This window comes from Lathamus discolor, chromosome 4 (assembly GCF_037157495.1).
Source record: "Lathamus discolor isolate bLatDis1 chromosome 4, bLatDis1.hap1, whole genome shotgun sequence".
Lineage (NCBI taxonomy): Eukaryota > Metazoa > Chordata > Aves > Psittaciformes > Psittacidae > Lathamus > Lathamus discolor.
In genome coordinates, this window is record NC_088887.1 from 33,229,823 (window position 1) to 33,254,900 (window position 25,078).

The 25,078-nt window shown below is 40.8% G+C and overlaps 1 protein-coding gene across 6 annotated transcripts; it reads left to right on the forward strand.

Moving 5' to 3' along the window:
- The first annotated feature begins 209 nt into the window (after nt 1-209).
- Nucleotides 210-24,332, forward strand: KCNJ15 (potassium inwardly rectifying channel subfamily J member 15). 6 transcript variants are annotated; one of them, XM_065676955.1, is made up of 3 exons: nt 210-597; nt 21,821-21,874; nt 22,222-24,332. In XM_065676955.1, coding segments are annotated over exons 2-3 (1,149 nt in total). In that variant the 5' UTR covers nt 210-597; nt 21,821-21,872; the 3' UTR covers nt 23,369-24,332. The 6 variants fall into 6 exon arrangements, with proteins under 6 accessions (XP_065533027.1, XP_065533029.1, XP_065533025.1 ...); XM_065676953.1 differs by lacking the exon at nt 210-597 and adding an exon at nt 20,016-20,204; XM_065676954.1 differs by lacking the exon at nt 210-597 and adding an exon at nt 20,661-21,445.
- Nucleotides 24,333-25,078: the final 746 nt, after the last annotated feature.

A 25,078-nucleotide genomic window follows, 5' to 3' on the forward strand; every position in this document is an offset into this window, starting at 1 on the left:
AACAGGAAAGGGGCAATCTATAGTGTTGACTTTTTATTCTTCTTTTTTCTTAACATTATACAACCACATGTAACCTTATTTATTCAGGCAATAAGGCCTTTAAGGACTTTGATCAGCCTGGCTAAAGTTTCTTCAAAGATTAACTGACATTCTTTAAAAGTACATCAGTTTCCTCTTAAGCAGGTATTTGCTTACCACGTAACTGGGTGTCGAGTGCTATGTAGCTATAAAGTTTGCTGGGCTCAGCTGTAGATTTCCTTAACACATACTGCTGACATCACTGAGTCTCCTCTCAGACTATTTTTTTTACTCTCTCTCTTTCCCCCTCCCTCCTTCTCCTCCCTCCCTCCCTTCCTCCAGTTTCTTTATTCAGGTAATTCCAACTCAGACTTATTCCAACTTGTTTTTTACTGACAGTGACGGAAGGGAGACTCTCTGAGGGTTGTGTTTTGTTGTGTTTTGGTTGGTTTTTTTTTTCTTTCTTAAACCATGCACACATGCCTTATTGAAAAGACATTCAACCTTGTATGAAAAAGATTGTTTGACTTGTCATGACGATAACATCTAGTAAGGAATCTGAACATTGCTCTTTTACAGGTAAGAGGTATTTGTCAAAAATGCATACATGCTTAACAGTGCTTTGGAAACTGTGCGGAACTGATAGCTAATGAGTTGGGTTTTTTTCTATTTTTCTCTTATTTTAGTAATTTAAGGATTTAGAAACTGTCTGTAAAAGAATGGTGTTTATGCCTTCTTGTGAACCTTAAGATACAGAAAGTTTAGTGGTGATAAAGAAAGTTTAGTGGTGATAAAGAAAAAGCTGTCATGGTTTGGTCTTTCCACTGATGCAAGCTACTAAATGTGAGGTTTATAATATATGTGGCTGATATTTTTCTAAGTTAGGAAAGGGGGCAGATACTGAACCTGTCTTTGTAAATGTCTGCCAGACAGAAACTATTTCTTCTGGAGAGCATATCTTTCAGTCAGCTCATGTTCTTCTTTTTCAAAGCAGAAATCAGTTTTCATTGCCATAGTGGGGAAACTTGCCTAAAACTTTATCCAGTCGCTGTTACCTATCTGTTTAAGACAATATTATGTAAGTTTTCTGTGTTAGGTGTAAAGAATATAAACATGTCTGAGTTGGAGAACATTATGCGTTTTCTTCCAACTTTTGCATGTGTTTTCATATTACTTGTTTACAACAGGTTTGGCTTATCCTCAGTAATCACAGTCTGAGCCTGCGGTACAAATTTCCCTCTAATTCAGTGTAGCTCATTTTTGCCTTCCTTTTTTATTTTCACATAGGAATCATGCTGTAAGGAGATTTACAGATAAGTTCCTTTTTTCTCCATGACGTGCTGATCATAAAAAAAGAACAAAGCTGGCTTGCCTTTGTGAACCAGGAGTATCCACATTACTTTTTAACTAACCTTGTTTCCTCACTTGCCTTTGGCTATATTGTATTTAGGGACATTTCTAGGGTCTTTCTGATCACAGTGCTTGTGATCAGCGCCTATTTGCCAAGCTTATTATCTGTGTTCTCCTGTGATATTATTAACTGTGATTTTTTCTGATTTTTTTTTTTTTTTTTTAACTGGGGAGGAAAGGGGGCAATTTGCTATTACAGAAATGTCTTCTGTATTTCCTTGGTTGTAAAATGTCACCATGCTCTCTGCACTCTCTAACAATCAGCTTATAAGAGGGGGGGAACAAGCCTGGAATGTAACATAGTGCTGGTTGTACAGTACAGACTGGCATTGCTTTTGTAAAGCAGTGTAGACGAGACCAAAAACTTCCCCAAGAATTTCATCCAGTAAATGAGGCATGGCCTAGAGACAAAAACAGCAGCAGATGACTTGGGCTTCAGTCTTCCAACATACACACAATGCTTCAGTCCTGTTACTTTTTATAGAATTTCAAATGAAAACAAATAATTCTTTTTTATCCTGGCTTCTCATGCAAGGAAACAAACAAGCCATCAACCCACAGCCCTGATTCGAGCTGAAATTTTTGTTTGTCCAGATTTCATTCAGGCAGTTTGGAATATTATTCCCTCTTCCTCTGCTGTTTCTCTCTCCTAAGACACACACTTCACATGGACAAGCTGTATTCTTTGGGAACAGGTAGAGACCAAAGCAGCAAAGTACCTTGCAGTACTCTTTTGAGTGACCAAGAAAAACAGAGACTTAACGGTTTTGCATGCAGAACCCCAGGACTTTTTAAAATGAGTTTTAATTCACTTTGCTTCCATGAAAAACAATGCAGATTATGGGATGGTTTTTTTTTCTTGTTTTTTTTTCCCCTTTCTGATGAAGGGAAAAGTCATTGCCTTATTGATTGTGAAAATCAGAAAAAAAATACCGGTTGGAGTGTCAAACAGTTAAAGTCAACCTTTTCAGTCCAAATGAATTCAGTAAATGTTAAATATCTGAAAGCTGCCATCCTGCTGAGCTGTCTGTAACCCCTTCCTATGGGAGAACGTTCATGACTTACTTGAATGAGTTACTAAAGCCTTGAGGGTATTTTAGCACTCAGTGTGTTTGTGCCATTAATATGGTAAGTAGCTTGGTGTTAAGTATGTGCATGCTCTTGAAGTAAATGGTACAGCTGAAAAAATAGCTCCCATGTACTGGTTGTGCATGAATTGAAATGCGTGCTCATTCTATAACTTAGCTAGCCTGAATGGTGTGAAATACACATGGAAAGCAGCCAAAACCGGTGGATACGTTACTAATTGGGATGGAGGAAGGAAGAAAAATGGCAAGTAAGAACCATAGCATCTTTCCCTCTTCCTAAGCATATGAAATTCTCTTTGTATTACTAGTACACTCTGAGGTTCACAGCAAGTTAGAGGTCACAGTCAGGGGAAAAAAGAACAAGCGATGACATGAATGCTCTAAGTATTATTATCCTTTACTGGACAAAATAAATGCCTGGACATAAAGAGGGTAGGCATATTTTTGGGTTAACGCATCTGCAGTCATTTTTACCCACTGGGGAGAAAGGTGGCAAATTTCATCATCCAGTAGAACCCTTTGTGAACCCTGGCCTGCCTTTGGTTAAAGGTTGAAACTTGAACTGCTGGGACATAGATTGGACACAGAATGTATCTCAGCAGAGTTCCATGGACTGTTCAGATTCCCTGTGTTTGCAGGACACCCTTGGGGATAATGGGAAACATTGCAAGCTTTTGGTCACCAATGCTTGAGAATCAACTTGGCCTCCTTGCTGAGGAGATATGGCTCACTTTGCAGGTGCTGGTGGTGAGCATTTGATAATTTTGATCTAGGCATTTTGTTACTTCCAAAGTCGTTTCCCTTCCTGCACTTTGTCTGCTGAAGCATGAGGGCCAGCTGCCTTTCTATTGTATCCCAGGAGGGCTTCTTGATTAAGTAATGTCTTTCTTTCACTTGGTTCAAACTACCCCCTGCAATTTGACCTTCAGGGCATACTGCATTTTAGCTAGCTTTAAAGGTGGGAGGAAGGTCTAAGGCTTGGGAACTGCAGCTTGGTACTTTAGAACCACACTTGACTCCTTTCTGGTTTGTTTTTCTCATGGAGATTGTCAGCTACGTTTGTCTATGCTTATGCAACCTAAGTAAGCCACCTTCTCTTTGCAAATCAAAAGTGATAAAGTTTTGACTGGAACAATAGTATGGCCTGATTAGATTAATTTAATCTCTCTTGCTTTAACTAAGGTGATTCACTTTTGTTTAGATCATAGCTTGCAGGATACCTATCTGGTTTTACATTATGAACGTTTTCTTATCTACAGTTAGCATTCTTGCATTGAGGCTATATGATAAAAAATATTATTCTGTTTAATAAATTACTGTAATCTGTGATGAAGAAATGTATATAACAGTACACCTACTTAGATGACTTAAAAGGTTTATTCTTAGCATGAATTGATCAGGAAAAAGAGGAAAAATATATTATGATAAAAATGTCTCCTTTTCCTCACTAGAACTACAAAGCCTAAGAAAAACATATAATAAAATAGATGTTCACAACACTTTAACCAGTTAATAAATTATTCCTGCTTAAATTATTATTTTGGTCGACATTTTCCAAGGAAAATGTCAACCAGAAAAGAGTTACTGAATTTTTCTGACCTTATCTGTAAAGTTCCTCTTAAGTGTCCCCTTGGTTTCTGCTCAGCAGTGATCCCACTCAAAGCTGCTTACCCTTACCCCTGGAAACTTCCATGCTAGCTGTCCTCTTCTGAACCCCCTCCATCCTCTCACCGAAGCAAACAGGCTTCAGTCTCCTCCTGCCTTATCCAGAAATAATGCTTCCTGAAAGTTTCCTTCCTCAAACACTTCAACACCAAACCTATCAACAGGCCCCTCTCTGCAATAAACAGCCAAACCACAACTCTGTGCACTACAGCAATGAATAAAAGGACTGAGGGAACAGAAATAAAGATGTGCTTTCTGTGACTTTCACAGCATTTAAGCAAGGTTGGTCTTCATTCACACACCAAATTACATCATCATATGGGAGGAGGTGTTCAGAGTGATACAGAGCACTTGAAATTCTGATTCTTTTCCTTAAGCAAATGACAAAATGTTCTCACAACAATGCAAAGGCTTAGGAGGAAAAAAAGAAACTTTTAAGGCAACACTTTATTTTCCACATTGAGTTTCATTAACTGGTACACTGGATGGCCTCTATGGTCCATGCTGGTTGATCTCCTCTCTGTTCCCAGATTAAGGGGTTTAGATCACAACTCCTCTTTCCCTAAGATTAGGCAGAAAGTCAGTTGTTACAAGGGATTCCATTTATGAGTTATGAATTAACATCAGCTCATGTGTGCTGGCCTTCACTATGTCCATTACCTGTTGTGAAATGTGCTATGTAAAAGGTGCTGAAAGCCCTTGTCAAGGCACAAAACAAAGTCAAAGACTGAGATGGCCTTCAGTGTAAAATGCTTCCATAAGACTAGAAGTGAATGAATCCAACTCAGGCAGGTGTGGGAAAGCTAACAGTGCAATTTTTGTCTATGTATAATGGGCAAACAAAAGGCTTCAGGTCTGGTTCATATTCCCACTGTTGCCTTTTTATACTGCGATGGGAAATGTAGAGGCCAGAAGGGATATGTAGAGGCCAGAAGGGCCTCTTCAGCTGGTGGCATCACACCATGAACTCCAAGTTGAAGTCCATTTGGTTTCATCTGTGAGAACAGATTTTAACAAGCAAAATTCATAGAATTATGCCATAATTCAGTTAGTTTTGCAGCTGTCTAAAGGGCTGCTATACTTCCAGAAATCCTAAAAATGTATGTTATTTTAATTAGTAAGCTTGCTATGCCTGAGCTAACTATGCCAACACACTTAAGGCTATGAGCCTTACTCCCTGTCCTCAGTACAGATAACAACATTATTGGTACTTCAGCTCAAATCTCGAGGATTTTCTGGTTCTGGAAGTTTGTTCCTACTCTGTTCTATTGTTGCAGTTTAAAAAAATCCAAGAACCCCCAAAACCAAACCAACAAAAAGCAAACCCCTAAAATATGTACTGAACCTTAAATATATACTTCTGGAACAAAAAAGGTGTAAAATTTAGTGTAATATTTATTGTTAGCAAATTTCCCTCCACTTTGTAAGGTCTCGGGTGATAAGGAGCAAACCCCCCTATTTTAGAGCCATTTCTTAGTGTTTACATGCAGAAACTCAAGTAATTATATCAGTAAAGCAATCCCAGTGATGAATCATCTACTGCCACTTTGGTGTGGGGTTCTGCCTTTACAGATATATTTCTGGTTTAAAAGCAGTGCAGATGTAAGAGGGGAACACCATGCCTTTAAATGGTACATTGCGTCTTTAGATCTTAAAAATAATGATTACATAATGAAGGAAAAGCTTTTGTTTCTGACTGTTTTTTATGATCTTCAGAAACCACCCAAGCTGTCTCATAAAGACTGACTGTCACAGAAATCAATGACCTTTGTGTTCTCACTACAAACTTTGATTTAAGCATGTTTCTAATAATACATGCTATATGAGCTCAAACATTAACACTGCAACCTGCAAAAAAGCTGGGAGAAGGACCAGATCCTCATTCCCCGACCTCAGAAGAAAACAATGATCAAAGTTTCAGAATCTGTTGAGTTTCTAAAACCCCAGGTGCTATTAATAGAAACTACTTTTGATCTTCAGCTTTGCTCAGCTTAAAACAACACATGCCATTGAATGGCTCTGGTTTAGTTTTCTTTTTTGACTTATTATTAGCTCCATCTTACTGAATGGCAGGTTAGGCATGGTGAAAAGCAGAGGTAGATTTGAGCTGTATTGTGAAAAGGCGAACCTTCAAAAGAAGTGGTGGTGACAAAGATGCAGGTTGTTTGCAGGCAGGTGCAGATGTAATTTTTTTTTTTGGACGTATAGGTGAAAACATCACAAATAAGGAAGCCTTTCATAGCACAGGCATGATGCATCCATGCTTTCGTAAGTGACACGGTAGCCGTGTATATGTCGATGACACACACAAACAAGGTAAGCTGTGGCAGGTAATGTCATAGGCAAGAGCATGTAAAACAGAGAAACAGAGCAGACATATCTTGTATCTTGTTTTAGGTTCCTAGATAACTTATTTTTTTATAACAACCTTGTTCATCTTCTTCAGTGCGTAATTTACATTCTTTTACAGTAACCAAATTATACTTACAATGGAAACAGTACATCATGTTGTGAAATCTTACATTGGATTCCACACTGCACAGCATCTTCTATGGGATTTAACCTGAAAGGCTTAATCAGCACAAGTCAGACTGACACATTTATTTAAGATATTCCAACTTAGGAAACACACATGTACTAGATAATTTACATGTGTAAGCCTCATGTTTCTAGGAAGAGTGGGGGCCCCTTCATCACATACACTGAAACAGCTGATTACTGTGCAAGCAATAAACATGGCACCTCTCAGAAGAACTGGTTTTGTTATACAGGTGCAAGGACAAGATAATCTCAGCTGTCTGAAAGTTAAAGATCTGGTCTCAGTCCATCAGGCACTGCAAAGGGATGGGCACCACTAGGCATTAGAAGACGAGGCAGACTTGCTATGTGGAGGTGTCTAGCTCTCTCCATTGACTTTGGTGCCTTAGAAGACTAGCTCAGACTAGACAGAAACCTTTTAGAGAACTAATGTGAACAGAGAGGAATTTTAACCTAAAGAATTTAATTGGCCTTGCCGTGCATGTACCTTTAGAAATTGCCCAGTTTTGGTAAATGGTTGGCAGCCAAGTCAGAACTGCTATCTCACAGTGAGGTTTCCAGATGTCTGGCATTCCCATGCAAATTTTAAGAAAAGCATATCTCAAAATTTCTTTCAGACAAAACTCACTGTTACATAAAGAAGCATCATTCAAGGTATATAAGGTGTGTAGTAGGCAAAATTGTGCTGGGAAAGGAGTGCCTCCAAGAAAACAGATCAATTGCTATCAAAGCTGATGCTGAACATAGCCTATAATCAGATGAATGATTTCTCACAATGCTGTAGGTCCTCAACATACTTTGCAGTCAGATGAACAAACAAAATTTTAGATCTGCTTTAAATGATTTCAGATATAACAGCAAGTGAGGCAGGATACAACATAAAGGAGGAACTTGCTACGTGAACATAGTGATGAGCAGATGTCTGTTGAAGTTGCGATGTGTCTCAAAACAGGTGTATTTGATTGGAAGCTTGTGAAGGGTAGAATTTAATGTATGTCAAATGGAAGCTATTTTGGAATGGCATAAGAGAAGTTTTAAACATGAAGGGAGCAAAAAATCAGAGGGAATAAGCATTGATGAGAAAGGAATGAGATGGAAGAGAGAGCAAAAGAAAGAAGAGCTATGGAGGCCAAGCAGTAGCTGTGGAAAGGTTAGGCTCTGAGCTTTGTGTGTATGAAGTAATGAAAGAGATGTTTGCATTAATGAAGAAGAAAATTATGGTCAAAATAGTAAAAAGGAAATAAGATTTTAACCCTAGAAGTTTGAGTAATTTGTCCATGGAATGTAAGAGGAGGACTGTGAACAAAAGACACATTGGGAAACAATTAATAAAATGAAATTCTGGACTTGTCCAAAGTTAATCTTTTCTTTGATGTTGTGGGATCAAGCTAACTGCAGACTAGAAGTCTGAACTATACAGCAAGTGGAGCAGAGGAAATGCCTTCATAAAGGATATTTCTTTTGGGGAAAGACAGGGTTTGACAGCATGTCACCAGAACAGTGAATGAAGAATTTTTCTGCATTGCCATTAAACTGTCATCTGACTGGTGGAGTCACAGTCTCTGGGACTTTCAGCAATAGCATTATCTTAACCTGAACTTGAAATTTGCTGCAGCAATTTGGTATATTCATAGTCCTGCTTAGCTATTTGCAACCACTTCTCTTTAGCAATTGTCTACAAAATATGAATTCTGTTCAATAGCACTAAAATAGCATATAACCAGCACTAAAATAACATTTAAGCATCCACTAGGTCCAGTTTCACATTTCCCATCACTTGTGTTTTTCAACGAAAATGGTGGCTTTATTAAATTAAATATTACAGGAAAAGTACAGAGGGTTAGAGATCAAAAAGGTTGATTTTTTCCACTGGAAGAATGATCTTTTGTGGGATATGTAGTTGATTTCTTCATACCCCATTTACTTTTTATGCCTGGACTTCTCAGGCAGACTATATTTCCATCGATGTATCAAGCGTTATAACAAGGCAACAGAAAGTAATTGGGGAATGGTGGTATTTTTTTGTTCTCATAAATCAGGCTGCTTGGAAAACATCAAAACAACTTCTGAAATTCACGGCATCTGTAAAACTTAAAAAAACCAAGGTAGAAGTTGCTGAATATTGTAGAATATTAAAAATAAGTTTGCGGTACTCTGAATGTAGCTGGAAACTATTCTCAGCAGAACATGAACAATGTTCTATTCAGTCTAATTACCTTCAGTGATCAAAGCTAGACCTTCCCAAGTTCCCAACTGTAAAAGATTGTGGAGCTTTTGAGATGACATGGAATCATGAAGGAACAGTCATAAAGATAAGGTATGTGTAAATAAACAAGCAAAATAACCTCCTTTGAGTATAAGGAAATGTAGTAACTTTGAAAAACAGCATGAGCTTTTTTCTTGTTTGGGCACATTCTCGCTGCTTTTTTTATAGCCTGTTGCAGCATAAAACCACAAAGCTTTTATGGAGGTTCCCAAGAAACTATAGGACAAAAAGAAAAATGACTAATGATGAAAATCACACGGTTATGTCCCCAGAGTCCACCAATGGGGACAGGCACTGCTTCTGCTGTATTCTCTGAGAGGAACAGTAGCTCTTTGCACAAGCTTCACTTGTCACCAAACCAGCCAGGAAACTTGTGTGGTCTTTACAGTTACAGAAGGCTGAGATTTTTCAGCCAAAAGTCTTATGGGCTGAACATGCAGGTTTAGGTCAGATGAAAATGAAATGTATTAACATGAACAGGACAGAGCAGCTTTGGCTGAAAAGTCTGAAAACAATTTTGAAAAGTAAAAAATATTATTTAGACTTTCTGGAAGCATGATGCTATGATCTGTCACTGCAGGCACTGTTGTGTTCCTCACTTGATTTAAATTAGACGCGCACACACATGTCTATGCAAACCTCAAAGCAAAATGAAAGGTTCAGTTTTGGTTTGAACAAACAGCATCGTCAGTCCAGAATGATTACTTTTTCCTAATGTCGCCAGAAAATTTTAAGTTTTTTTTTTCTTTTTTTTTTTTTGTTTGTTTTGTTATTTTTGGTTTGGCAAGAGAATCAAAAAACATTGATGTGCACCAGTACATTCATGCTATTTCCTCCCTTTCAGAAGCCACAGTCTGCAGCAGACTGAGGGGTCTGTGTCATGGAAATTGGCAGGGATTGAGTAATTTGGGAAAGCCATGAGGAAAACAAATATTCTTTTCCCTCTGATTCCTTGGGAGTTTATCTGGAAGACATATAATCCTGGGCTGTGTAATCTTCCAGTCAAGAACTAAGGAAACAGCTTTTTCTGAAAAAAAAGTATTTTTTTATTCCAATTTTTGCAGTATAAGTTTGTAATATTTTGTTGATGAATAAGATAAATAATTAACCTAGCATATTTTCATTTCCATCCCCTCACAAAGAATGGATACAAAACAGCCCACACAGTTAAATCCATGGGCTAATTTCAGCTTAACTTGGCAGGTGAACAGAGGCTTCAGAAATTGCGTTCCAACAAGCCTCGTGAAACCAGATGGCTCTGTAAGTCAGAAAGACTTTATTAATGCCCTCACTGAGAAGAGGAAATCAAGGGGGACCAGCCTTAACCAGGCATCAGAGAATCCCTATAGAGGCAAGTGCAATGGAAAAGGCTTTTCACAGAGCTTGTATGTTGTTACAGTCCTGAAATTCAACCTGGAGATGCAATAGCAGGAGAGAACAGGGCTTTACTATTTGCTTCCCCATGGCCTGGGGGCTCTTGCCACCCCATGGGCTATAGTGGCAGCCCTTGTAGGAGGGAGGATGTGAAAAGGGGTGGAAATGTGATGGTCCTGAAGCCTTCCCTCTGCCAGGCTGATGCAGGTGGCAAGAGAGGAGCCCTTTGCTCTCAGTCCACCACCTTTCACCAAGATGCTTATAGCCTGAAATAACTTATTAAAGGGAGCATAAAATGACACAGCTGAAAGCCATCGTTTCCATTTAAAACTCCCCAATGCTTCTCACCATTCAGCTTTCATTTTTTTTTTTATCCCTCTCATAAAATATCCGTGCATTCAAGAGTGGTTATGAAGTACTTCATATAAACAGAATGGAAACACATAACAGCCAGCAGCTTATCCTACTTTTAGTTTATAATTATTAATTTTTAAATCTCCTTAGCAGTCCATAACTACAGCTCAAGAGTCCCAAGCAAGCAGTGGGGCTTGGACCCCATGTATTTCCACCCATGGACAGAAACAGAGTATTGCCATAGACAGCTCTGTTCCCATAGACTCTCTCCCATTTCTGCTCTGAAATAACAGGTATAACTAAATTCCTCTGGATGTCTTTCCTCTCTCTCCTCCACACACTCGCCCTCTCCTCCCCCCAGAAATGTGCAGAAGTGGAAAAAAGGGCATTTTTCCATTCATTGCATGGAGAGTATGAAAGCTTGGCACATAAGGGAGCTATGTACTGGAATTTGGGTGGGTCTAGGAAAAAGCACAGACTTCAGTGGAAAACATATATGGGTGTGTGTGTGTATGTGTGAGAAAAAGCCTTTTAAACCTTAAATTAACCACATCCATGGACTGGTCAAGAAAAAAAAAAAAAGAAAGAAAGTTGCCCTGAAATAAAACTGTTGGGCAGTACTGAGAATAAAGCAACCTTACCTACACCACTATGAAAGCATTTGTCCCTGACTGCTTAAGAAAGGCAGGTGGAGTGCCCTGGTTTATACACTAGTGCAGCATTTTAATGGCTTACAACATCTCTGTGACCATTTCTATCCCCCTGGGAGCTGTGGGCACCCGCTGCAAGGTTGGTGAGAAGACAGCGTTTGATGAGTGTCCGCAACAGAACTGGGCCTGGAATGCGGCCAGGGATGGAGATGAGGATAGGGACAGGGGGTGTGAGCCCCAGGATGACACCAGCTGCTTCCTGGGGATTGTGTTGTGACCATTTTGGCAGTGCTTTGTCAAAGCTCAAGGGGAGGCTCGGCTGGGCAAGGACTTTACTCTGAGACCATAGCTACAGGTTGTGGCTACAGGTCATTGTGGATGTGTCTAAGACTCGCTGTTTGAGAAAATTGCCTTGTGTCATGATCTAGAGACTTTTTTGAGGGTAACAATGGAACAAAGGGAAACATGTAAATGAAGATGCATTCACAACTGACTAGATACACCAAAATTTCCCACATCAATACTTGATATTTGCAGTTGCTTGACCTTTACAGAATAGGGAACACATCACTTATGAAAATATACATGCCATAAAGTAACATTTTTAGTAGTAAAAATGGACCTATGATATATATATGTTTGCCTGTGAAATATCACGTTCTGATTTTATTGGTCGCTATTGACATTTCTTTCCAGCATTTAAAAGTTTAAACATTTTGTTTCTGTCAAGTAGCTACAAAATATTTGCTTGATATCAAGTACAACTTACTCTCTGTTTATCAGACCTGGACAATCAAGGGAAATAGGTGCTTGGTGCAATTTGAAATCTTTGTAGTGCAGAGAAAACGAAGTAGGAATGAACATTTTAAGGGCTGCTGTTGCCCTTAAAGAGAATACTGGCCATACTTTGTCACTCACAATAAATTAATTCATTATTAAAAAATAAGTAAAAAATCTATGTGTCTCTGCTGTGCCAGTAGCATCCTCTGTGTTTTGCCTAAGAGATAAAGACATCAAATTTAGAAGTCATTAGGTCTGGGGGAGAGAAGACACATGCTGCATTTTGCAAGCAAGAAAAAAGACTCCCTCTTTGAAAACATTTTGCACAGTATGAACTTGTTCACACAGGTAGGGCAATTCTTCATAACCAAATAACTTCCTGAGAAAATCACCTTGTAACAAGTTTTAAGATGAAACCGTGACAAACCCATCCTTCTTTCTTGGAAATGAGCTTTGTAGAATTGCAAATATCACAAAACCAAGCTCACTGCTATGTCCTGGCCATGCGGAAAAGCCACAAATTTGGCTTATTTAGCAGATTACTCTGCATTTATTGTTACTCTGCATAAATGAAGCAGCATTAAGCAGCTACACTAGATAGGTAATACAGAACCAGAAACTGTCATAGAGATAAGAGCTACTCTTGTAACAGGGTCCATCTTCCTGCTGGGTTAAGGTGTGCTATTTTTCCAGTTAGATTTGATTCTGTCTACATTAGGCACTAAAGATGCTTAATGTACAAAAGGTTACAGATATAAAGACCTTTAAATAAAATGCTTTTTCCCCTTGCCAGTTAGGTGGCCTTTTGAAGCCCTTCCTTTATTTTCAATACTATTGAGGCTTTTACATATTTAAAAGGTGCAGACTTTTTTTTTAATGGAAAATTCTTTTCACGGGCAGGTATTTCAGTTTTGAGATTTAGTGACTGCATAGAGATGGAAAATTATAAAGATATTTATTTTGGCAGTGTTTGTGAATGTGTACATACAGCGGGATATTTCTGGGGTACTGTCATTCCTCCACCAGGATAGTATCTTGTGGTACGGGCTAAAGGAGTGCTGTGACTTACAGGAAATGCAGCAGCTCTCATATGGAGAGAGCACACTAAAAAGTCTGCCACAGCAGAAGCCTGACACCCCGCAGGGAGCCTCAGCTCACAGCCACACCTACGCTGAGCTGTGAGAGCCCCAGTGTGCAATGACTAACTAAAAAACAAAACCCAGCTTGACTGTGTTACAGCGTATGCATCACGCGATGAATTGGCATCACAGATGGTAATTAACCAGACAGCCGCTAGCCACTGGATGTATTCATACTGTATGCTTGACATGCAGGTAGGAGATGATGTCCCTGCTCATCAGTGGGACAAGGATGGAGTGGGGACTTGGTGTACAATGCTGGGTTTGAGGCTCAGAGTATCTGTAGTCTAAGAAAGAAAAGAGAGGCACAAACCACTCCAAATGATTTGAAACATCACACTGCTGCCTGATAAATATCTTTCATGTACCAGCCACAGTTGCTGAGAAACAATGAGAAGTGGCCCTGGGGAAGGGAGACTGCAGATGTTTTAGCCGGCTTTTGTGAACTATCAGCAAAGTGCTAACTTTTCTCCCTGCCTCTTGCATAACCCTGACTAGGCACACTACTATTCATTTTCAGCCACCTGCTGACAATTCAAATTAAAACTCTAGAGGAAGTATCTGTTTCTGGTTTTGTTTGCTTGTTTGTTTTTAAATGAAACCAGATTTTTACTAGACCAAGAAATGAGCAAAAAGCAAACAAACAATAAAAGAATCCAGACAAGCTTTTTGTTCCACTAACCCTTCTTCAGGTCTGAAACAAAAGCAGCAAATTTCAAATGAATTGCAGATTAGCTAATCAGTTGTGATGAGTTTAGCTTTATTATTGTTATTATTATTATTATTATTATTGCTATTATTCAGTGGTAGAGTAGGTGTCTGACTGCTTGTGAAATGATGGGTGAGTACTGGGGAGGTTAAAAACAAGGTTGTGTCCTTTACCTGCTGTGAAAGAAAGGAAAATAAGGATACAGCCAACCTATACTGAGCAGGCAATGACAGTCTCAGCAAACTTAGGCAGCAGCTCACTACAGTATGTTTGTGCTCCGCACAGACCTGAGAGGGGACTCCCTTCACAACGAACTTTGTCGGACTTAACCTGAGCATAAGATGGGCTCAGAATCATTACTTTCTATATTGTTATGAAAGCTGCCACCATCTGACTAAAATGCTAGAAGGAAATGCAGCTACCCCTTGGTTGTGCACAGAAACATGAAACTCTCTTGGTACATGACCCCATGAGGTCAGATTATAACCAGGTGATTTATACAAGGCAGTATATAAATAAGCATAAAGAGAAGTAAAATATGCCTGTGGGCAAACAACTCAATCTGCTTGAGCCCCAGCTCTGAAATTAGAGACAAGAGCAGTGCAGCCTCTTTGAGTGCCTTTGCCCAGCTGGTGCTTCCCTGGAAGCAGTGCTCCGGCAAGGCAACCTCTCCTCACACTGGGATGGGGAAAGTGGTGGGAGCTGTGAGAAAGCATGCTCTCACAGCAGCCGGAGCAGCCGGCTGGCAAAGGGCCCATTCCCAAAAAGGGAATTAAGTACTTAAGTAGGACTTAGGTAAGCCTTAGTTGACTAAATGGAAAACTATTTTGCAGAAAATTCCGGCCCAGCTTCTGTTTTGAGCTGGAAATACGCTATGTGTACGTGTGTCTCGGTTTCTGACCCTCATGCTGCTGGGCGCCCAATTGGCCATGCTACAAAGCACCCTGAAAGACACCAAAAGGATTAGTTTATCTTGTGCCTGAGCCAAAAGGGCCAAAATGATGCATTCCTTGGCTTCTCTTCAGCCTTCTCCCAATAAACCCCTTCTCTAACTTTTCTACCTCCTTCCTCCTTCTTGAACTCTGTGGCTGCTACCACTTCTGTTCCCAAATCTGACCAGTGAAGGTGGAGGTGAGACGTCTCCCCATGTCTGCGGCAATTTGTTCGCACATTTTCACCCCTTAGGGGAGTCCACTGATAAGGAACTGGGGAGATAGGGAAAGGAGACTCTTCACTTCACACTGAAGCTAAATCAGTGTATGGACAAGGATTTATAAGACCAGAAAGCAAGAAAGCATTGATATTACTCTATAGCCAAGCTGTTAGGTTTTTCATCTGGCCATGGAGAGTATGAGCTTCTGCCTCTGCCCCAAAAATTCCTTATGTTTTTACACTCACTTGCTGAAGGAAAAGACACAAAAACTGTCTTAACATGGATGTAGAAACATCCCAAAACATATTTTCATTACTTTGATTTTGGAAATGGTTATTTTGTTTTAACTGACATATTAGGTAAATAAATAAAGTGTGTTCACTTGTGATCAGTCTTGAGGAAAACCTCAGCGCAAAGGGTTTGAGCCTTGCAAAATCATTGGGAACAAGAGTCGTATAATGAAGAGGTCAGGAATATCACATTACTGGAAACAGAGTCCTATAACAAAGAGATCAGGAATAGGTGCTGTGAACCTATGGTAAGATACTTGCAGCACATAAAAGAGTGTGCAGTCTTGTGAGCGACAACTTTGCTGCCGCAGCTGCACATTCTGATAGTGGTGGTGTAAGCACAACTAGTTTGTGATTCATACAAGTAATCACAACTAGATCTTGTGATTCACAGAGAGTGGGGAAGAGGAGAACAATGGGATGCTAAGCAAAATGGGGGAAAGCAGATTAATGAAAGACACCTCTGTAGGTAAAAGGAATACCTCAGGGAGAAAGGATGTAGCTTCTGAAAGCCCCTAAAGGCATCCTAGAACGGAAGAGTGAAGAATTAGAGGCAATGACTGCAAAACAGGACAGCAGTGGGTGTTTAGCTCTCGGAAGGTCTAGTGGCCTTGAGTGCTAAAGTTGATTGGGACAGGACACCACTCCTGTCCTCCCTTAGCTCAGTTCCTTTGGTGCTGCTGAGATGTTTGCTTGTGCCAGAGGACTACTATGAAGGAAAGTGGAAGTACAGAGTATGAGCTTGATAAGTGTAATGCAACAATAATGTCCCTTTCAGCCTTGCAGAGTAGTTCTGGCACCCAGCTTCCCAGAAACAGAAAGGACAGGCTCTCAAGCATCTGTTTAGACTTGCCCATGTAGAAAGAGCCAGAAAAGGTGTGCACTGCAAGAACAACGAAAGGGTTAGTGAGTGGGAAAAGCATCACAGCAGAGGCAGGTTTTAAATGCTTAACTGTGCTAATGAAACGTTTGAGAGACTGAAAAGAGTTTGAAACAACAATATGCCAGAAAGGGAGACATTCAAAAGTACTGAATGTTGCACTGCTGAAGAAACAGAACAGATTTCTGGGGAGCCTTTCTCTCTTTTCCGGCAGCACTGTATATACCCTATTATTGAACACAAAAAAAGTAAGTTTCAGAAACTGATCCATTTACTTACTCCTTTCTGAAAGAAGACTTTGGGGTACATAAAAGCTCCCGGACTGAAGGCTCTGCACAGCCAAGTCCCCTGTTCATCTACATAGCCCAGGGCAGAGACTGGCCGGCATGTTCTTCATTCATCGGAGGATGAATGTCACATTTGCAGTGTGTTAGCTGTTCAGACACTAGCAGTATGTGCTTTTTCACCACTTGGAGGCCTGATCCAGAGACCTGTGAAATCACTGGCAGCTTATCCGTTAACCTCAGTCAGCTTTGAGTCATCTTTTGCCTTCTCACTGCCTGCTTGGTTGTTTTTCTACTTGCTTGCATCAGTGTAGTTTCCAAGGCTCATCTACACAAATCAATGCAAAGCCTTACCCTTGGAAACAACAAGATTCCTGTACAAATCTCCCTCAGAAACAGTGCATCATGAGACTTCTTCAGCTTTAATTTATTTTCCATGGCCAGATGTCAGGTAAACAGCATAAGACAGATAAATATGGATTTGGGTTTTCACTTCCTTAACACTGGTCTGTAAATGGCTGTTGCCCTGGCTCTGCTGTGAGTGATGACAAAGATGCAGTGGCTTCCACGCTGCACTACACTGCTTGCCCCCACCTGTGGTGCAGTCAGTTCAGCAGCTCCTGGGCACTACCTTGCCTGAGGGCTCAGCCATGCCTCTGTCTTCACCCGTTCCTGGGTGCCCAAGCCCAGGGAGGGTCACCATTCACAGGGCTACCCTGCCCTGACTGGTGGCTCTGTGGAGGGGTGGGGAGATAAAGGCACAGCTTTGGGAGCTGGTTTTGATTTGAGGGGTTATTTACAGCTCTGTTGTCTCAGTCTTTTTGTGAAAGAAAATAAAAAGGTGTTAATTTAGTTTTTAAAGGCAGCATATTTCACAATATGACTGACTGCCAGCCTTCCTATTAGCACACTAAAAGCTGATCACTCCTAGTGCTTGAGGACTTTTTAAGTCCTGGGTAGTAGTGTCCGGTTGTATGGCTGCAAGCTGCAGCTGGTGGCAGAAGTGAAGCACCCTTTTGCAACCACTGCTTCCCTCCCTCTACCTCTGCTCTCTGCTTTTGTATTCCATAACCCAGCCACAGAGGAGGATTTTGCTGGTTGACAATTGCTCAGCATAACCTGGTGCATAGCCCAGAGGGAGGACGATGTTCATGCTAGGCAGAGTACTGAGAATTCAGGAGGGACTTTTATAACCTACTGAACCACATCAGACCTAGGAAAGATCTGAAGATTATGTACTCCTTTTCAATGTTTTTTTTCCTCAACCCTGTGTGGTTTTTTTAATGCCAAGCCTGCTAGTGGCTTATGCTGGTTGAAAAACAGTTCAAGTTTTGCCCCTGTGTCAGAGTGCCAGTGAAGCATGCGTGAGGGTTTGCTCAAGTGGCAAAGCATATCTGATCTGAAAAAAAGCAAACAGCTGAGGCCATTTGAACAAGTCATGCTCCTGTACACTTTTAATCAGTTGTGTCTGCCAAAAGACGACTTGCACAAGCAGATCTGGCTTCATGCAACAGAACATTTTTGTGTGAATGCGAGCTGACTTTAAACTTCTTGATAATGTAGTCTCTGGAAACAGTGTTAATGTGCTTGTTATATCCCTGGCTGCTGGAATTACCTTAATATCAAGGTACTCATGGTTGGTGGTTTGGTATGTAGCTCTACATTTTGTTGACTTTATCTGCACTAAACTTCCTTACCATCGTGTGCTCTGATGGGGAGTCTCCTTTGGCTGTTTCAGAGGCTGGTGAGGAAAGGAGGTAATTCGTAGCACATTAGAGTGATACACAAGTCTGAGACAATTTGATTTTCTTCCTTCTTGAAGTACCTGCTTCCTTAACTGTGTTTCAGTTCACTTTTATTTGCAGCTACAGTTTGAGCAGGGTTTTTTTTTTACAGTACTAAAAATTACTTTGTCACTATAAAATCAGTTAGCTAATGGACAGTAGATGTTTTTTTAATTAAAAAAGATGTATACTACTGTTATCATTCAGGCTTGTTTGCTTCTATTAATTTACTGTGGTAGACGTTCTTTCTGATTTAGAGGGAGAGGAGTAGAAATCAAACCAACCAAAATCTTTTGGCTGGGGAGCTGGGGACAGTTATCAGGGCACAGAGTATCTGAGCTGCCTATATAAGGTATAAGACGGGAAATAGTAATGAAGGTGCTATAACATGGATTTTATACACACAGACACCCACAAATCATTACTGTGGGATATTGTACTATTCACTTCACAGGAAGCAGTGGGGCAGTGAAGGGCAGGGAAGACCCCTTCTCTGAAGCCCAGTTTTCTTCCACTGTTGGTTTCATGAGAGTTTCTTCCCCAAGATGACTGCTGCTGGCTGCTGCCAGTGGTAAGGGATGGGAGCAAAGGCAGTGTTGCTCCAAGATGGAGTGACAGATCCTGTCTTCACATATCAGTGTGGCAGACAAGAAGGGAAGTATTTCTGCAGGGAAAGGAAACAAAGATTAATTTCCCTGGAGAGGAAAAGAGCACTAGAGGAATTTGGGATCACACGGGAAAAAGTGATGTAAGAAAAAAAAAATAGGAAGCAAATCAACACAAAAAATACCCTACCACCAAAAAAAGCATCAGAAATTGGCTGTGATCCATTTCAGGAAATCACTGTAAAGCTGAGTAACGTCGTCACATACAGAAATACAAATCAGGGGAGGACGCAAAAGATGACAGGGGAGCTCTGATGCAGCTTCTTCCATCTGTGCAGACTCCAAAACTAGCAGCTCTGCCATGACCTCGCATGTGGAGATCCACTTTACACATGGGGACAATAAAAAGGCACAGTGAGAAATGGCTTTGGTTGTGAGCTGAAACACAACCTGGAGCATGCCAGACATTGCCTAGGGCTGCAGCAGGATTTTATTTCTCAGGTTAAGCCTGAAATGGCAAATTTTGCAGCTGTCCCTCTGTTGGTGTAGCCCAGGGAAGACACTGTGCCTTGCAAGTACCTTCTTACCTCCCATCGTGTAGGGCGAACTCTTCTGCTATGGCATTTCAGTATGTCTGTGATAAGTATCCTCCACCAGGTGTGGAAATCTGGCAGGCTGCAGTGTCAGGATTTTCTCATTTCAAGGCTCCTGGACAGGGAAGAACATATTTCAGGGCAGAGCAGAGGCAGGGGCAAGAACTCTTATAAGACCCCTGTGTGAACTGGGCTGGTGCTGTAGATTAACGGTGTGGTGTATGCATACCAAGTCCGGTATATATGAAAGGAGTATCAGTGCCACAGTGAATGAGGGCCAGAGCTACTGGGCACAGCATGCACATCCCAAATATGCCTAATTTATTACACATATGCTGACCACTTGTGCAGAAGCCAGTGTTTCTTGGGCATGGTAGAGCCATGGTGAGCGTGGTGTGCAGTGTCCGTGTGGCCCTCACCTTGGGTCACCCCTGACCCTGACCAGGTAAGTCTGCTCTTTGCCAAGCCTGTGAGCCTTGTTCCTGCCCCACCAGCTGAAGCCCACCAGCTGGAGCACTGAGGAGGGAAGGTGGAGCCTTGGCTGTCTCCATCCTCGTTGCCTCCAGAGGAGGAGGAGGAGGAGTCAGCAGCCCTGGGGAGCTGCTCCCAGGAGCAGGCGTCCAGGTAGGCTGTGCAGGGGGATGGGATGGGGATATGTCCCCGGTGCTGGACTGGAGAAGTCAGCTATCTTCTGGCCTAGCAATTTGTGGCAGGGAAATTTTTTCTGACAACATAATGTTTTGTGCCTGGAAGTAATGGCTAAAGGGAAGTGTGCTTGAGAGGAAGAAGTGTAGTTATTTTGGGACAGATTTTTGCACACGTTTTGTACCCATGGCTTATCCAGGGTGAGGTTCGGTGTGAGGAATGGAGCCTCTTCACTAAGTGGCATGCATTTTCCTAAGAGATTTCCCATTAGAAGTTGCATGTATTTACCACGCGCTGACAGTAGCACTTGATTTTGAGTTTGCTAAAAGAGCAGTTGCATGTATGCTCCTTCCCATCTCTACCCCTCCCACCCCCCCCCCCATTTCCTCCCGTTGTTCTTTTTCAGATCACTTGAAGGTTTTTTCCTGTTTATTATCCGGACGTGCTGCGCACTGTCTGTTGATTTGACTGTCACATAAGGAATCTCCTACTGGGATCATTGATGCATTCCTTTCTTTTATATATATACATATATATAGATGGCACTGGCTTCTAGGCTATGGAAGAGAAATGTTGGTGATTAAAACAAAATTAGAATGAGCTGCAGGTGTTAATGGGAGTTGAGTTTAATTACCCTTTCCCAGAAAACCAGCAACAGTGTGATGGGTATAGTCATAAACAAAAATTCTCCTTAATTGACATAACAGGAAAAGTACTTCAGTGAGCAATTATGCTGATGTCCTGGATTGGCACATGTGTGTACCACAAATATATCTTGTACTTCCTGCAAAATTCTTTTAAGTCGCTATAAGGAAGACATTCCCCCCCCCCTTTTTTTTTTCCAGTGGTTCATGAAAACGAATCACTTGCTTAAGGCTCTTTTTTGAGGAAAACAATGGAACAAAACAATGCTTTTTGTGCAACCTGCCAAAGCACAAAGGATGCATGGGATTTTTTTTTCTTTGTTGTTTTTGTCAGCAGGAAGTTTTGTTGTTGGAAACGACTATAACATGTACTGTCCTTGCTCTACGTAATCACTGTCTGATCCTGCAAGCTGGGTCCTGTTACTTGCCTCATCAAACTGGCAGAGGCACCGTTCTACTTCACTCCGTGGGCTTTGTTCAGTCCTGAGTGTCCGCACACTTAGTCTCCATCCGGACTGATGCACAGTAAACAAACTTCAGGAATCGGGTGGTCCAATGATTGCTGGGTTTGTGCAGGTCAGGGCCCATGGCTAGAATGCTGACTTTGTGAATTGCCTCTTTTTTTTTTTTTTTCTTTAGACAGCTTAAGACAGTATTTTGCACTGTACAGTGCAAACAGCTTCAAAGCGTTTTCAGGTGTAAATATTCCTTTCCAAAACTCAACTTTGATATGTTCAGGTCTGCTTTGTTTCCCTCTAGGTTAGTTGTAGGTTTGTAACAAAGAGCCAGATCCGACTGAGTAAATCACTTGTGGAAGTTAATTGTTCACAGTGAAAGCTGGTCTGGCTCATTTTGCCTCCGTCGCAGGAAGAGACAGAGGTGGTGTGCTGGATCTGCGTTCTAAACCAAGCATTGACGCGACTTTAATTTTGATCAGATGTCTCTCTTCAGGGCATTAAAGAAAACCTGCTCAGTAATCAAAAAGAGACTCTTCTCCAGAGAAATGTAAGAAAAAAATTTAATTCATTTTACAGAAATAAAGTACTAATATAAAATTTCAACTTTGTCAAATTTCCTTTGCAGACTATCATAAAAGAAACCTATTTCTCTGTTTTTGGCAGTCACCAGAATCAAAGATGGATTTCTTTTTTTCCTGGAAAAAAGAATATAAAATTATTTGTAATGTCAGATATTGTATGATAGTAGCTTCATATTCCAGCTGTTTTTATTCATTGCTGCTGTGTTTAGATAATGTTTGTGCCTTCTCTCCATTGACATTTTCAAATGCTTTTCAGAATGAGTTATGTGCTTTGGTTTCAGTAAGTAACAATTTTCTTTTATTCTCTCCTTAGGACTGAAGCAGTGAGAATGGAAACCACAAAGATTAATATGTCCCGTGTCCCACTGGTTAATGGAGGCATTGATACTGCCATGCTCAAAGCGCACAAACCCCGTGTGATGTCCAAAAGCGGTCATAGCAACGTGCGGATAGACAAAGTCGATGGCATTTACCTACTCTACCTTCAGGATTTGTGGACTACAGTTATAGACATGAAGTGGAGGTACAAACTCACCTTATTTGCTGCTACTTTTGTTATGACCTGGTTCCTCTTTGGAGTTATCTACTATGCTATTGCATTCCTTCATGGTGATTTAGAAATAAACAAGTTCACGCCAAAGCATGAGCCATGTGTCAAGAATGTAGACTCTCTAACTGGGGCATTCCTCTTCTCCCTGGAGTCACAGACAACCATTGGCTATGGATTTCGTTTCATTACAGAGGAATGTCCTCATGCCATTTTCTTACTTGTAGCCCAACTGGTCATCACTACCTTGATAGAAATCTTCATCACAGGTACCTTTCTGGCCAAAATTGCAAGACCTAAAAAAAGGGCAGAGACTATTAAATTCAGCCACTGCGCCGTCATCACTAAACACAATGGAGAACTTTGCCTGGTGATCAGAGTAGCAAATATGAGGAAGAGCCTTCTGATACAGTGTCAGCTGTCTGGGAAGCTTCTTCAGACATATGAAACCAAAGAAGGGGAACGGATCCTGCTGAATCAAGCCAGTGTCAAGTTCAATGTTGACTCCTCTTCAGAGAGTCCATTTCTCATTTTGCCTTTAACCTTCTACCATATTTTGGATGAAAGCAGTCCTCTGAGAGATCTCACACCTCAAAATCTCAAGGATAAGGACTTTGAGCTTGTGGTGCTCCTCAATGCCACGGTGGAATCTACCAGTGCTGTCTGCCAAAGCAGAACTTCGTATATCCCCGAGGAGATCCACTGGGGCTACGAGTTCGTGCCTGTGGTTTCTCTCTCTCCAAATGGAAAGTATGTTGCGGATTTCAGTCAGTTTGAGAAGATTAGGAGAAGCACAGATTCCACTTTTTATAGTATGGACTCTGAAAAACAAAAACTAGAGGAGAAATACAGACAGGAAGATCAAAGAGAGAGGCAACTGAGAACAATGTTGTTACAGCAGAGCAATGTTTGATTGAATAGACAAACTATTCTGATTAATCCTTCTTGCAAACTGAAAATACATACTCTCTGTGCTGTATGTCTGTTATGAAACCAGCAGTGATGTCCTTTTCAGCCAACAGCTTTGGTGTATAGTAAACCTATCTCTTTGTTTGGTCCAGTTATAAATCATGTATTTTGTAATTAGCCAGGATTTCTTTGTTCATGATTGTGACTTGGCAAAGTTGGATTTGCATTATGTCTCTGCCTTATACCACCACTATAAGCAGACACACCACTTTCCCTTTGGAAGGTGAAACTGGATGCACTGTGCCGATTCATTCAAATATTTATTTGACATGGTTTTACTGTGAACATGCATTCGCAGAGGCAGCACACAGTACTGCTAGAAGAAAATATGCTCCTTTGAAATATGTATATTTAAAATGTATATTCTTGTACCAGGTATTGCCTTCACAGGGATTACCTGGAAAATAAGTTGATCAGAGAGACAAATGGTTGGATGCGGGAAAAGCCTGCAGGAAGTTGATAAACTTGTTAAATCTTGAAGGAGGGTGACAGAGTAGTTGTGCTGGGTGTTGAGGAAGAGAGCTTATTCTCTCTCTTGCTACCCAGAGCTTGCTTTGTGATTACTCATTCTTTTAACCTTGTTAATATCTGATTTATATAGAATAGCAAAAAGAGAAGATGAGGGCAAGATACACAGAATCATTAAGAGTAATCAAGTAAGGTTAAAGCTGGCTTTGAGACACCTGTTTTTCATCCAATGTAAATAGTTTGTAATAGCAGCATAACAATACATTTCTACAGATTGCTTGTTTTGCTATGGACCGTATTTAATTTTGGATAAAGAAAGCTGTATAATGTCTGTAGACAGTATTTACTTTTACTGGCAACAATAAAGAACAAGCATTCCTTTCATCCATTTCATTTCTGGTCAATCAAAACCATTCCATTAATAAAGGAATTTAATTTGAGCAGCTTCTGATCTCTTTGTGGCATGGAAGAGGGTGGGATACATCTGAGATAAAGAGCCAGGTGCTTAGTGTAGGCAGTTGCATCCAGCACACAACCTAGGGACTCAACAGACCACAAAAGCAGTCAGATTGTGGATGGCAAACCAGGTAGCAGTGGTGTCCATGCAGCATGCTTATTATATATACATCAGCTTTTCTAAAGCGTCTTGGAAATCATTTCTGACTTACATAACTTTTGCAGCTTTCTGAGTTCTAGAGATTTTGCTCCTCTAAAGCTCTGGCAAAGAAAAGCTGCATTAAGTACAAATTTGGGGCTTGTGTGAAATGTCTTGGTCTGAGAGCCCCCAAGGTCTGCAGTGAGGAAACGACTTCTGGTGTCCTTATGCTTACTGTTACTGTCCTTAGCTTCCCTGCACCATGTGGCCTAGTGAATACAGCTCTGGAGTCTGCCTGCAATATTTTATACAATAAATGAATTTAGCTTTGTGCCTAAAGAAGCACAGAACAAATTGATCAGAAATGCCTGTGTAACCAAGAATCAATGTCCAGAAGAAGGGAGGGCACACTATAGGGGGTGATAACAAGGGGAAGAGGGTCATGAGAGGCTTAAACTGGCTCATTTCTATAAATGGTTAGCTCTTCCATGTGAGAAATCACAGATCCAAGGTTTTGTCTAAAGAGAGAGACTTAACTTCATCCAAGAAGGTTCCCTAGCCACTGCATTGTAAAAATTTCTTCCTCACGTC

Excerpts from the sequence above, each read along its gene's own strand:
- KCNJ15 (XM_065676952.1), top strand. The coding sequence starts at position 21,807 with ATGTCTCTCTTCAGGGCATTAAAGAAAACCTGCTCAGTAATCAAAAAG. Across the intron at positions 21,875-22,221 it reads AGACTCTTCTCCAGAGAAAT|GACTGAAGCAGTGAGAATGG; the intron begins GTAAGAAAAAAA and ends TTCTCTCCTTAG.